The sequence below is a fragment of the Macrotis lagotis genome, chromosome 1, assembly GCF_037893015.1.
Source record: "Macrotis lagotis isolate mMagLag1 chromosome 1, bilby.v1.9.chrom.fasta, whole genome shotgun sequence".
Taxonomy (NCBI): domain Eukaryota; kingdom Metazoa; phylum Chordata; class Mammalia; order Peramelemorphia; family Peramelidae; genus Macrotis; species Macrotis lagotis.
In genome coordinates, this window is record NC_133658.1 from 375,323,693 (window position 1) to 375,337,008 (window position 13,316).

The following is a 13,316-nucleotide window of genomic DNA, read 5'->3' on the forward strand; positions in this document are numbered from 1 at the left end:
TCCTATTGTGTGATGAAAGCTTAGAGTACAAAACACATTCAAGGACAAAAAAGAACAAAAAACCTCAGCAACAACAAAATTTAAAAAAAAAACCTATACAATCACAGGAGGTGTTGCTTCAATCACAATATACAACCCTGTATTTAGAGTTCTCCAGGGTTTTCCTAAAACTTGGTGCTGGAATCTGGTGGGTTCTCAGGAACTTTGGAACAGGGGAGGTGTTGTGATCTTCCTGCAGTTGAAGTTTCTCCTTTAGCTTTCCTTTATTTCTGACTATAAAAAGGAAGAGTTTATTCTACAAGTGTTTCTCTTGGATAGCACCAACATCACATTTTCAGTGGCCCGTGACACACGGGAAGTGAGGCTTTGAGGGAAGTTATACATTGGCTGTGCCAGAGATACCAGGCTCATACCATTTCTCTCCCTGTCTCCCCAGGAGGGACTGCCTCTAGCAATGGTGGCCCCTTGGCTAGGGGTTGGGGACAGGGATGGGGAAACTGGAGTCCTTCCTTTTGGGAAATGAACTGCTCTGGTCCCAGTCTCCCTATGCTGAAGATATGATGGGAGATATTGGTTCCAGACCCTGAAGGGTAGCAATACTGGGTCCTTGGCACCATCAGGGAGAGCCACATAAGTAATGTTTTCTATTATCTCAGTATGCATGCTTAGACCTTCTAGTGCTGGTCTGAATTCCTCCCCTTCCCTCCCCTGTCCCACTACTGCCTAAGCAATAGCTTTCCAATTGGATCTCCCCCCACCCACCCCTTCCAGGCTACCTTACTTATAATTGCTTCCTGAGTATGGTTCCATATCTATGATTTGGGGTTTTTTTTGGTGATTGCATGTTTATGTGTTTGTACAGGCATGGTTATGTATGATAGACTTAGTCAAATCAAGTCTCTGGATTAAAGGTAGATTTTTCTTCTACCCTTTCAAATAAATTCTGGAACAGATTCAGGGACAATTAGGTGACACAGGGGATAAAGTGCCAAATGTGGAGTAAGGCGGACCTGAGTTCAAATTTAGCCTCAGACATTTACTAGCTGTGTGATCCTGGGCAAGTCACTTAAGCCCCTTGAATAAATTCCTAGACCAGATTCAAGCTGTCAAACCTCAGGATGAATAGAACTACCTACTGAATGACTCCATTCTTTTCAGCCCTGACTGTTCTTATCCAGGACCTTGCTTCTACTGCTAGACCTCAGTACCCTCCCTGGGATAAAGAATGCTATTTGTGTTAATGCTGTTGTAGAAATGAGAGTTGAATTGGTTAAGGACAGAGCCGCTGTAGCCAAGATGGTTGGAGGGCATGGAATTGGACCAGTCACCCCCACCTCCATGGCTGGGGATGTTGGGGAGTGGGGAAAAGGAGTTAAAACTCAGGAAGTTCTGACCCATCTTCTCAGTGCTCTCATTGCTGAGTCCGGGAGGAGCCCCCCCTGATCGACCAGTGGTATTGGAACCACTGACATAGGCTGTCATGGTGGACAGGAAGCCAGTGAAGCATGGGTTGCCAGAAGGAGAAGGGGGAGAGGGCTTCCCTGGGGATCTGTCAGAACCTGGAGAGGCACTGTCTAACATGTCCTGGGGCTCTGTGGTCTTGGGGCTACCAGACAGGAGACTGTCCTCAGATTTCTCTGAAGTCAAGGAGCCCGTGCTGGAGGTGACATCTGACTTCCTCTTTCGTTTTCTGCGGAAATTTCCATTATCAAACATTTTCTCACAGTTTGGATCCAGTGTCCAGTAATTCCCTTTTCCTGATGAAAACCAGGGGGAAATGATTAGTAGAGAACCAGCCATATTTTCCCTCCCCCATAACATAATAAACTAAAATCCAAAGTCATCAAAGAATTCACTGTAGAGTGATAAACTGTTGAACTTGGAGTCAGCAAGAGCTATATTCAAACCTTACCTTCTGATGCATATACAGATCACCTAACCTCAGTTTACTTGTAGATATAATGGAGATAATACTTTCAGTAATCAACTCTGGGTTGTTCTGAGTCTCAAATGAGATAAGAAAATGTTTTATGAACTTAAAGCGGTGTTTAAGATTGCTATTATAAATAGACATGAAATTCATTGTACTTTCTAATCATTCACTAGGATGTGTTTATTATTGGCCTAATTCTGTGCTGGTAGATATAATATCCCAGAAGTAATCCAGCATTCTCAGTGTATAGATTGGGGAACAGAAACTCAGAAAGATTATGTGACTTGTGAAATGTTGAACAACTAGTAAGTCGCAGACCTGAGCCTTGAATACAGATCATAAGATCAAAGGTTTTGAGTTGGAAGAAAAAGCTGAGAGGTCATCTACTCCATTGCCCTCATTTTAAAGAAGGAGAATTAGGCTACCAGAGTAAGTAAATGATTTTCCCAAGGTCATACAGGAAATAAATAGCTGAGCTGAGATTTGGACTCAGAATTCTTTTCCCCTCAAACACAGTATTTCAATTCATTTTTTGAAGCTCCTATTGTGTAAAAATAGAAGGCTTCTTTCTGGATCATTTCTTCCATAGACCAGAAGTCCATTGTGGGATAACTTTCCCATTTCTGAAGCTATGGAGTTCTGAGAAGCCTTAAAGATTTTTATGCCAGCTACTTCAAACTCTTAATTTATTCCACTTCCCAGATAGGAACTGCTGGTCAGGGAATAATTTGGAATGATCGGAACCACATTTTTGCTTTCACATTTTGCACCCCCTCCTTTTGATCTGTCTTGTATCTGTCTTGTAGTATTTTCTAATTATTTTAGGCATGTTCATCTTCTCTCCTTAATTAGGAGGAAGAAATTCATTAGCGACAGGGGCCACTTCTTTGCTTTCCATCTATTTAATCAGAGAAATGTCATCCCCCCCCTTTAGGATTCTGAAACATAAGTAGCCATTTCATAGATAAGCAAACTGATTGATAAAAAACTGTCTACCCCATAGATACAAAGTCAGTAGCATTGTGAGAAAGATCTGAATTTGGAGTTCAAGGACTTGAGTTCAAATCTAACCTTTGATACTCATGACCTGTATGACCTTGGGAGGTCCCTTTAATTTCAGTGGGTTTATGTATGCATATTTGGTATAATGATTTATTCTTTTTGTTCCTTTTTAATACCAAAGGGTATATAACAGGAGTTGGAAGGGAGGGAAAGTAAATTCTTGTTAATTGAAAGAAAAGACAAGAAGAGAAAGAGAAAGAAAGCAGAGGGTGAAGGAGGGAAGAAGAAAAAAAGAAAGAAAGAAAGAAAGGAAGGAGGGAAGGCAGAAGGGAAAGAAGGAAGGAAGGAAGGAAGGAAGGAAGGAAGGAAGGAAGGAAGGAAGGGAAGGAGGGAGGAAGGGAGGGAGGGAAGGATGGAAAAGGGAAAGAAAGAAGAAATGAAAGTTGGATGAAATGAGCTCAAAATTTGTGATTCCTACAGTTCCCAAGCAAAGTTTCTCACTCCAGTCAAAATGTCAAAATGCCTCATATGGAGCTGGGTGTACTCTAGGGGCTCAGTAAATTGAACAGAGATAACCATGACTGGTTCAAATAGGATCCATTTTCCTCTTCTGTGGAATGTCTCTCTTATCTTTGGAGGCTGAACCAGGAGTAACAAGAAGTATTTGTTAGGATATTCTTCATTATCTAAGTTTGCTTACTCAGCATGAAGATTGGGGTTCACAGGCTCATATAAAATCACCCCTCCATCCCCCAACATATGCACACACTCCCAGCCCTCACACACCCATACACACATTTTTCTCCAGGGTACACAATTCAGAGATGGCCTTTCCAGTTGGGGTTTTCTGTGTCCCTTACCTGGATCATCCTCATCCCTAGGAACTTTCTTAAAGCAGTCATTGAGAGACAGGTTATGCCGAATGGAGTTCTGCCAGCCAGCCTTGCTCTTGTTGTAGAAGGGGAAGTTGTCTGCCACGTACTGGTAGATCTGGCTGAGGGTCAACCGTTTGTCTGGGGCGCCGTGGATGGCCATGGCAATCAGGGCTGAGTAGGAGTAGGGTGGCCGCACCAACTTCATTAGCTCTTCCTGGGAAGGGATGGGGAGCCAACCCAGGTCCGTAGCCCCGAGACCATTGGGCAGCAGCTGTCTCTGCATGCCATAAGACTGAGGGAGGAATGGTCCGGGGTTGGAGCCCGGGAGGTAGGGCGGAGGGGTGATGGCCGGCCCATTCAGCCAGAGGTAAGGGTTTGGTGTGGCCCCGTAGTCCCCGCTGCTGTCATAGCCCGAAGGTCGCTGGGGACTGGGTATGTTCTGTGGGTGAAAGAAGTTCTCATAATAGATGTTCATCTCGGGGGGTTCCTGGCCAATGTTGGGGAACTGGGGGCTGCAGCGGGGTGGGGAATGCGCCTGGAGATCGAAGGAGCTCATGTTCTGCCTGCTGGGGACCCGAGGCCCCTCCTGAGCCACGGAGCACCGGGGCGAGGCTGTTCCTGGAACAGGTGCAGCAGCTGGACCCAGGCCCCACTACTTATACACCTGTGCTGTGTTTAGCCTTGGGCTCATGCTCCACCCCAGGGCAGCAGGGACTGGCTGGAGATCGGGCTGATAGGGAGCCCCTTGCCTTGGGGGAAGGTTGGCTGGCTGGCCGAGGAAAGCGCCTCAGTCACCCCCTCCTAGTCTCGGGCTGCTTCCTCGCTACTGATGAATGAGGGGAATTTCCCCCCAACAGCACCCAAGACTGGAAGTCTCCTGGAACAATACTGTGAAGCCTGGACAGCTCTCTCCCACTGGCTTATTAGAGCGGCTGTCTCGGACACCTAGGATCTGTGTGTGTGTGTGTGTGTGTGTGTGTGTGTGTGTGTGTCTGTCTGTCTGTCTGTCTGTCTGTCTGTCTGTCTGTCTGTCTGTCTTTATCGTTTTCTCCCTCCCTCTCCATCTCTCTCACTGAATCCATCTCTCCCTTTCTCCTTCCCTCCACCGCCTCCACTGAATCTCTCTGCGTGTCCTTCAGTCTCTCTATCTCTTCATTCTTCAAAGGCAATCAAGCACTTTCTCTCTCTTTGTTTCTCTTTGCCTCTGTCTCCCCTGCTCCTTCCCTGCTCTTTGTTTCTCTCCTTTCTTCATTTCCCAAAGAAAATCAGCCGAGGTGAGACAGACTCCACTGAGTTGGAGCTTTCGAGAACTTAGAGTTGGTGTCTCATCCTGCCCTCCCCTCATCCAGTCACCTCTGCTCCCTTTCTACGACTCCTACTAAAAAAACTCTCATGAGCCCTTAGTAAAAGGAATCAATCCCACACAAAGGCATAAAAACAGCCTGAGAGCTCATGTTCTAAGATACAATCAGGAAACAGGGGCAGTACTCATCTGAAGAATCATACAGAAGAAAATTGAAGTGGATTAGACTAAAAAGAGAAAGCAGAATTGAATATTTAAAGATTCCTCATTCCTGTGCTGGCCATTTTTTTTCCATTATGGGCTAAGTGTGCAGGATGTGTGAGAGGAGATTTACAAATAAAGAAAGCCAATAAAATGAAAGCTAGAACCCTGAAGTTGATGAGTATTGGAGGGTAGATTGGTAAAATTAGTCAGGGAATTAGATTCACAAATTTGGATCTGGGAAGAACTTTAAAGGTGAAGGTTCCACTATTTTAAAGATGGGCAGTCAGATGGAGAAAGAAGAGGTAATTTGGGGAGTGGTGAAGCCAAGATGCAGAGAAAAGACAATGACTCACCTGAGTTCTCCCCCAAACACATACCAACACCTTTAAATAATGTCATAAAGACAATTCCTAATTCAACAGAACCCACAAAATGATGGGATGAGATAATTTCCCAGCCAAAGACAACTTAGAAGGTGGGCAAGAAAGGTCTGTTACACCAGTTTGAGAGTGTTATACCAATTAATAAATGGTCAAAGGATATGAACAGAAAAGCTTTCAGATAAGAAATTAAAGCTATATATAATCATATAAAAAATCTCCAAATCATTATTGATTAGAGAAATGCAAATTAAAACAACTATGAGGCATCACCTCACACCTATAAAATTGATGACAAAAATGGAAAATGATCAATGTTGGAGAGGTTGTGGGAGAATTTTAGACATTGATGCATTGCTGGTGGAGTACTGAACAGATCCAACCTTTATGAAGAACAATGTGGAACTATGCCCAAAAAGCAAGAAAAATGTTCACACCCTTTGACCCAACAATTCTAATTCTAGGACTAAATCCAGAAAGAAATTATAAAAAAGGGAAAAGTCCTATATGTTCCAAAATATTCATAGCAGCTCTTTTTGAAGTGGCAAAGAATTGGAAATTGAGGGGATGCCCCTCAATTGGGAATGGCTAAACAAGTTATGGTACATGAATACTATGGAATATTATGTTCTATAAAAAACCATAAGTGGTCAGACTCTAGAGAAGCATGGAAAGACTTACAGGATCTGATGCTGAGCAAGGGGAACAGAACTAAGAGAGCAATGTATTCATTAACAGCATTGTGAGATGATCAACCTTGATGGAAGCAGCTCTTCTCAACAGTTCAGAAAGCTAAGATAGCTGTATTAAATTAGCTATGGACAATGGTATCCCTATCCAGTGGAAGAAAAAACAAAACAACACACACACACACACACACACACACACACACACACACACACAACCCTTCAGAATTTGATGAACACTTTATAAAAATGATCTCTTATGAATCTCTTTCCCTTAATCCTAATTCCTCATACCAAAAATTACTACATGTAAACATGTTTTTCAAAATATGTAATGTACAATGCCAAACTGACTGCTGCTGAGGGGAGGGGGGATGGGAAGTGAGGGAGGAAGGAAATTTTGTAACAAAAATATACATATGAATGACAATAAATAAATAAGTTTTTTTATTTTTTAAATTTAATATTTATTTATTATCATTTTGTACAGTGTTTTTTATACATTAATAAAATATTATTGTTTAAGAGTAAATAAAATACCTCCTCCCCCCCAAAAAAATATAGACTCACTTGAGTGATAAAGTAAAGGGGAGACGAAAAAAATTAAAATTGAAATTAAAAAACAATAGTAATAATTGTAGGTATGGCCAGGTGGCACAGTGGACAGAGCACCAGCTCTGGAGCCATGGGCACCCGAGCCCATATCCAGCCCCATACACCCAACAATCACCCAGCCATGTGCCATACAAGCAACCCCAACCCCAGTGCCATGCATAAACCAAAAGAAGAAGAAGAAAAAAAAAGACCTGAAATAAAATAAAATAAAATAGTAATAATAGTAGGGGCGGCTGGGTGGTGGACAGAGTACTGGCCCTTGAGCCAGGAGCACCTGGGTCCAAATCCAACCTCAGGCACCCAACGATTACCCTGCTACACAACCCCAGACAGGCCACCCAGCCCCATTTGCTCTGCACCCCCCCCCAAAATAATAATAAAAAATGTGCTTCAGTCTGTTCCAACACCACCAACTCTGTTGTGGGTGGATCACATTCTTTATGATAAGTCCATCACAAAAGTTACTTTCATATTTTTTCACCGTTGCCATTGCTAATCGCAACTCCCTCCTTTCGTATTTCTCCACTACCATGTACTATATTTTCCTTCCCCTTTCACTCTGACTTTGCTGTAGGGTAGTTGAGTGGTGCAGCAGATAGAACCCCAGCCCTGGGGCCAAGAGGCCCCAAATGCACATACCACCCCTTACCCAGCTTCCACCTGGCCCTATGGTCCCGGACAGGGCATCCAATTCCAGCCCCTTGCAGGAAGTAAAAAAGAAAATGTGTTATATCTGACTACTCTCTCTCCATGGTCCATCCTCTCCTCCTTCATTCACATCCCCACCCTTTCCCCCTGTCCCCCCCCTCTCCTTCTTACTCCAGATGTCTATACCCCATTGAATATATATGTTGTTTCCTCTCCTAGCCATCTCCTCATTCCCCCCTTGCCTTCCCCATTCCATATCATTGCAATAGCTTGTAGGAATAAAGAAAAATCTTATTATTTGAAATATCTTGGCCTATTCCCCCTCTCTTTTTTCTTTCTCCCATTATATTTCCTTTTTTTCTATTGACTCCATTTTTACACCATATTTTATCTTCAACTTCAGCTTTCTCCTGTGCTTCATCTATAAAAGCTCCTTCTACCTGCTCTGTTAATTGAGAAGGTTAATATGAGTATTATCACTGTCATTTTTCTATACAGGAATATATGCAGTTCATCATCATTAAGTCCCTCATATTTTCCCCTTCTCCTCCAATCTCTATGCTTCACCTGAGTCCTATATTTGAAGACCAAACCTTCTGTTCAGCTCTGGCCATTCCAACAGGAATATTTGAAATTCCCCTGGTTCATTGAAAGTCCATCTTTTTCCCTGGAAGAGGACATTCAGATTTGCTAGGTAGTTGATTCTTGGTTGCATTCTAAGCTCTTTTGCCTTCTGGTATATTCTATTCCAAGCCCTACAAGTTTCCAATGTAGTTGCTGCTAAGTCCTATGTGATCCTGATTGCAGCTCCATAGTATTTGAATTTTGTCCTCATGGCTGCTTGTAATATTTTCTCTTTGACTTGTGAGTTCTGGAACTTGGCTATAATATTTCTAGGGGTTGGTTTTTTGGGATCTCTTTCTCAGGGGGATCCGTGGATTCTCTCCATTTCTATTTTGCCCTCTGCTTCTAGGATATCAGGGCAATTTTCCTGTTGTAATTCTTTGAAAATGATGTAAAGGATTCCTGATCATGGCTTTCAGATATTCCAATAATTTTTAAATTATCTTTCCTAAATCTGTTTTCCATATCAGTTGTTTTTTCAATGAGATATTTCACATTTTCTTCTAATTTTTCATTGTTTTAGTTTTGAAGTATTGAGTCCTGATTTCTCGTAAATTCATTGATCTCTTTGTCTGAAGGATTTGTTTTCCTCAGAGAACTTTCTTATCTCTTTTCCATCTGGCCCATTCTGCTTTTTAAAGCATTCTTCTCCTCAATAACTTTTTGAACTGTTTTATCCATTTGACCTAAGCTGGTTTTTAACATGCTATTTTCTTCAGCATTTTTTTGGATTTCCTTGACTAAGCTGATGACTTCATTTTTATGTTTTTCCTGCATCTCTCTCATGTCTTTCCCCAGTTTTTCTTCTAACTCCCTCATTTGATTTTCAAAGTGTTTTTTGAGCTCTGTCATGGCCTGAGCCCAATTTCTGTTTTTCTTGGAGTCTTTAGATGCAGGAGCTTGTGCTTCCTCATCTTCAGACTGAGTGTTTTGATCCTTCTTGGGCTCACAGGCAAAATATTTCTTAATGGTGTTCCTCTTGTTTCTCTGCTTGCTCATTTTCCCAGCCTTAGTCTGTTTTGGGGATGTTTCCTAAGCTTTTGGGACATTCCCACAAGGATCTCAGTGTGTGAGGCTCTGTCTTCCCTGCTAGTCTGTGAATGACCATATGTGCCCCCCTCTGCCACAAGGCTGAGGTGGGGGGGGTCCTGCTGTTCTATGGGGGGGTCTAGGTTGCAATCAGGATCTGAATGTGGTCAGAACCCCATCATCCTGTTCCAGAGGCAGAGCTCTGCAGTCTCTCTTTACTCCCCTCCCTAGGTTCAATGGGCTCATGCCCTGAGGGCTCCTACTTACCAGCTCCACCTGCTTCTGCTTCTTGGATCTGGCAGCTGCTTGCTCTGTGCCCTGAGGGCTGGGCTTCATGTACTTGCTCTGGCAGAGGTCCCCCCCCCCCACTGTTCCCCCAATCTGTGCCTGGTGCTCCCTGGGGCATAGTTCAGGAAACTCCCCCCCCCCCTACTGTGAGCTGCTACTCCCAGCACCCTGGGACTGCCTCCGGGAGGCTGAAGTTCTTTCTCTCTGGTGAGCCTCCCCTCTGGCGGGCCGCCCCTCCAACCCCAAGGAGCAAAGCCTTTCTGCTCTTTTCCAGGTTACCTTGAGTAGAACTGTCTCCCTGGGTCCCTCTTTGGGTTCTGTCTCTCAAAAATTTAGAGTCCTTAGTTTCAAAGACTTATGAGAGAGCGCCTAAGACAGGATCCTCTCTTGTTGCCATCTTGGCTCTGCCCCCCGCAATAAATAAGTTTTATATAAAGAAAAAGAGAGTAAAACCTAATCCATTGCAGGCCATGTTAGCATAGTATAGAATAAATAGCACAGCTCCAGAAAACCAGGAGTAGACTTGGGAGTCATTGAATTAGCAGCAGCAGAGGCTGTTTCCAGAGATCTCAGCCTATAGATGATAAGGGGGTCTACCAACTGAATAGAAGGAGATTATAGGAATCTCTTTGCTAGCTCTGAGGCAGCATTCTGTTGCTTTGCTTATATTCAGATCTGGCCACAGTCCTGGGTAGAGTCCCAGGGTGAAGAGGAGGAGTAAGTAGTACACCAGAGCTTTTAATTTCAGGGGAAGGGGACTCTCCTTACAGTTCCAGGGCAGAAAAGAGTGCTTGTGGTCACTTCCAGATTAGAGAACAGATCTCCTTATATCATAAGACCTTGGAAGAACTGAAAACTTACAGGTCTCTAGAAGTATCTCTGAAAACAGCTACATAAAACTTGTGAAACTTAGAACAGTACATTCTCCATCTTGGAAGCAGAATCTTATTTTAACAAAGAATTATGAGCAAACAACAGGAAAAATATGATCATAGAAATTTATGTGTAGTATTGGATAAGAAATAGAGTGGTGGATCAGTGGAATAGACTAGGTGCAATATCAGGAAATGATTATAGTAATCTGCTGCTTGATGAATCCAAATATTTCAGCAATTGGAATTAAAACTCTTTCCTTGATAAAAACTGTTGGGAAAATTGGTAGTATGGTAGAAACTTGGATTAGACCAACACCTCACACCCTATACAAAGATAAGATCAAAATGGATACAGGATTTAGACATAAAAAAAATATTATAAGCAAACTAGGAGATCAAGGAATACTTTACCTGTCAGATCAACAGAAAGGGAAGCAGTTTATGACCGAGGAAGAGATGGAGAACATAATTAAAAACAAGCTAGACAATTTTGATCACATTAAAATAAAAAGCTTTTACACAGACAAAACCAGGGTAACCAAGCTCAAAAGAAATGTAGTGAATTGGGAAACAAGTTTTATAGCTAGTATTTCTGACAAAGGATTCATTTCTAAAATATATAGAGAACTGAGTCAAATTTTCAAAAAAAAAAAAAAGCCATTCCCCAAACGACAATTGGTCAAAGGATATGAAAAGGTAATTTACAGATGAGGAAATCAAAGTGATCTATAGTCATATGAAAAATTGCTCTAAATCACTACTTATTAGAGAAATGCAAATTAAAGCATCTTTGAGGTACCACTTCACACCTTTCAGACTGGCCAATATGACCAGAAAGGACAATGATCAATGTTGGAAGGGATATGGGAAATCTGGGACACTAATACATTGTTGGTGATGCTGTGAACTCATCCAGCCTTTCTGAGTCAGAAGTGATTTCAGAGGCCATTCTTTTTTTTTATTTTTTTTAATTTTTTGGCAAGGCAAATGGGGTTAAGTGGCTTGTCCAAGGCCACACAGCTAGATAATTATTAAGTGTCTGAGATCAGATTTGAACCCAGGTACTCCTGACTCCAGGGCTAGTGCTTTATCCACTGCCCACCTAGCTGCCCCTCATCCAGCCTTTATGGAGGGCAATTTGGAATTATGGCCAAAGGGCAACAAAAATGTGTATACCCTTTGATCCAGCAATACCATTACTGGATCTATATGCTGAAGAGATTATGGAAAAGGATAAAAACATCACTTGTACAAAAATATTCATAGTAGCCCTGTTTGTGGTGGCAAAGAATTGGAAATTAAGTGAATGCCTTTCAATTGGGGAATGGCTTAACAAACTATGGTATATGTATGTTATAGAATACTATTGTTCTATTAGAAACCAGGAGGGATGGGAATTTAGGGAAGCCTGGAAGGATTGAATGAACTGATTCTGAGAGAGATGAGCAGAACCAGAAGAATACTGTACACCCTAACAGCAACATGGGGGCGATGATCAACCTTAATGGACTTGCTCTTTCCATCAGTGCAACAATCAGGCACAATTTCAGGCTATCTGCAATGGAGAATACCATCTGTATCCAGAGAAATAATTGGGGAGTTTGAACAAAGACCAGAGACTATTACCTTTAATTAAAAAAAAACAACAACTGGTATCTTATGTAATTTTGCTATCTCTTAATACTTTATGTTTCTTCCTTAAAGGATATGATTTCTCTCTCATCACATTCAACTTAGATCAATGTATACCATGGAAACAATGTAAAGACTAACAGACTGCCTTCTGTGGGGGGTGGGGGGTGGGGGTAGGGAAGCAAGATTGGGGGAAAATTATAAAATTCAAAATAAATAAAAGCTTTCTTTAAAAAAAAGAAAGTTACTATGATGACAAGGAAGATCAAAATACAAACTCAGAAGATGATAACAAAGACAAATCTCCAATATTCAAAGCCTCTACAAAAAATATGAATTTGTTTCAGACCATAAAAGAGGTATAAAGGTTTTTGGAAACCAAACATCAGAAGCAGAGGAAATATTGGAAAGAAAAACAAGAGTGATGCAAGAAAATCATGAAAAACAAGTCAATAACTTGGTAAAAGAGACACCAGCACACATACACACAAATACTGAAGAAAATAGCACCTTAAAAAAACAGACTAGGCCAAATAGAAAAAGGGGCACAGAAACTCACTGAAGGAAAAAACTCAACAAAAAGTTGAATTGGATAAATGGAAAAGAAGGTACAAAAGCTCATTACAGAAAATAATTCCTTAAAAAATCAGAATTGAGAAAATGGACATTAACTATGAGAGATCAAGAAATAGTAAAAAGAAAAACCAAAAAAATGAAAAAAGACAATGAAATATCACACTGGAAAATAAAATCAGGAGAAATAATTTAAAAATTATTGAACTACCTAAAATTCATAATAAAAAGTCTAGACATTATATTTCAAGAAATTATCAAGGAATTGCCCTGATATTCTAGAACCAGGAGCTGAAATAGAAATTGAAAGAATTCACTGATCAACTCCTAAGATTTCAAAATGAAAACTCCCAGGAATATTATAGTCAATTTCAGAAAACTCCCAGGAATATTGTAGCCAATTCCTGGGTAAAGAAGAAAACACTGTGAAAATTCAGAAAGAAACAGATAATGCAATAGAAATAGTAACTGTGAAAAAATTTGAAGCAAATTTCTCTGATAAAAGTCTTATTTCTCAAACATATTTGTGAATCAAATTTGTGAAAATAAGAGCCATTTCCCAAATGATAAGTGACCAAAAATATGAATAGTTTTCAGAAGAAAAAATCAAAGCTGTCTATAGTTACATGAAAAAGTACTCTAACTCACT

At 41.3% G+C, this 13,316-nt stretch overlaps 1 protein-coding gene across 1 annotated transcript; it reads right to left on the reverse strand.

Annotated features, from left to right (window-relative positions):
• Positions 1-746: 746 nt before the first annotated feature.
• On the reverse strand, positions 747-4,423 carry FOXI1 (forkhead box I1). Its single transcript, XM_074212448.1, has 2 exons — positions 3,796-4,423; positions 747-1,757 (listed from the first exon to the last, which is right to left on the reverse strand). Exons 1-2 carry the CDS (start codon positions 4,364-4,366, stop codon positions 1,195-1,197), a joined length of 1,134 nt encoding a protein of 377 aa, XP_074068549.1. The 5' UTR covers positions 4,367-4,423; the 3' UTR covers positions 747-1,194.
• Between the last annotated feature and the right edge of the window lie 8,893 nt (positions 4,424-13,316).

Excerpts from the sequence above, each read along its gene's own strand:
- FOXI1 (XM_074212448.1), bottom strand. The coding sequence starts at position 4,366 with ATGAGCTCCTTCGATCTCCAGGCGCATTCCCCACCCCGCTGCAGCCCC. Across the intron at positions 1,758-3,795 it reads TAGGGATGAGGATGATCCAG|GAAAAGGGAATTACTGGACA; the intron begins GTAAGGGACACA and ends GGTTTTCATCAG.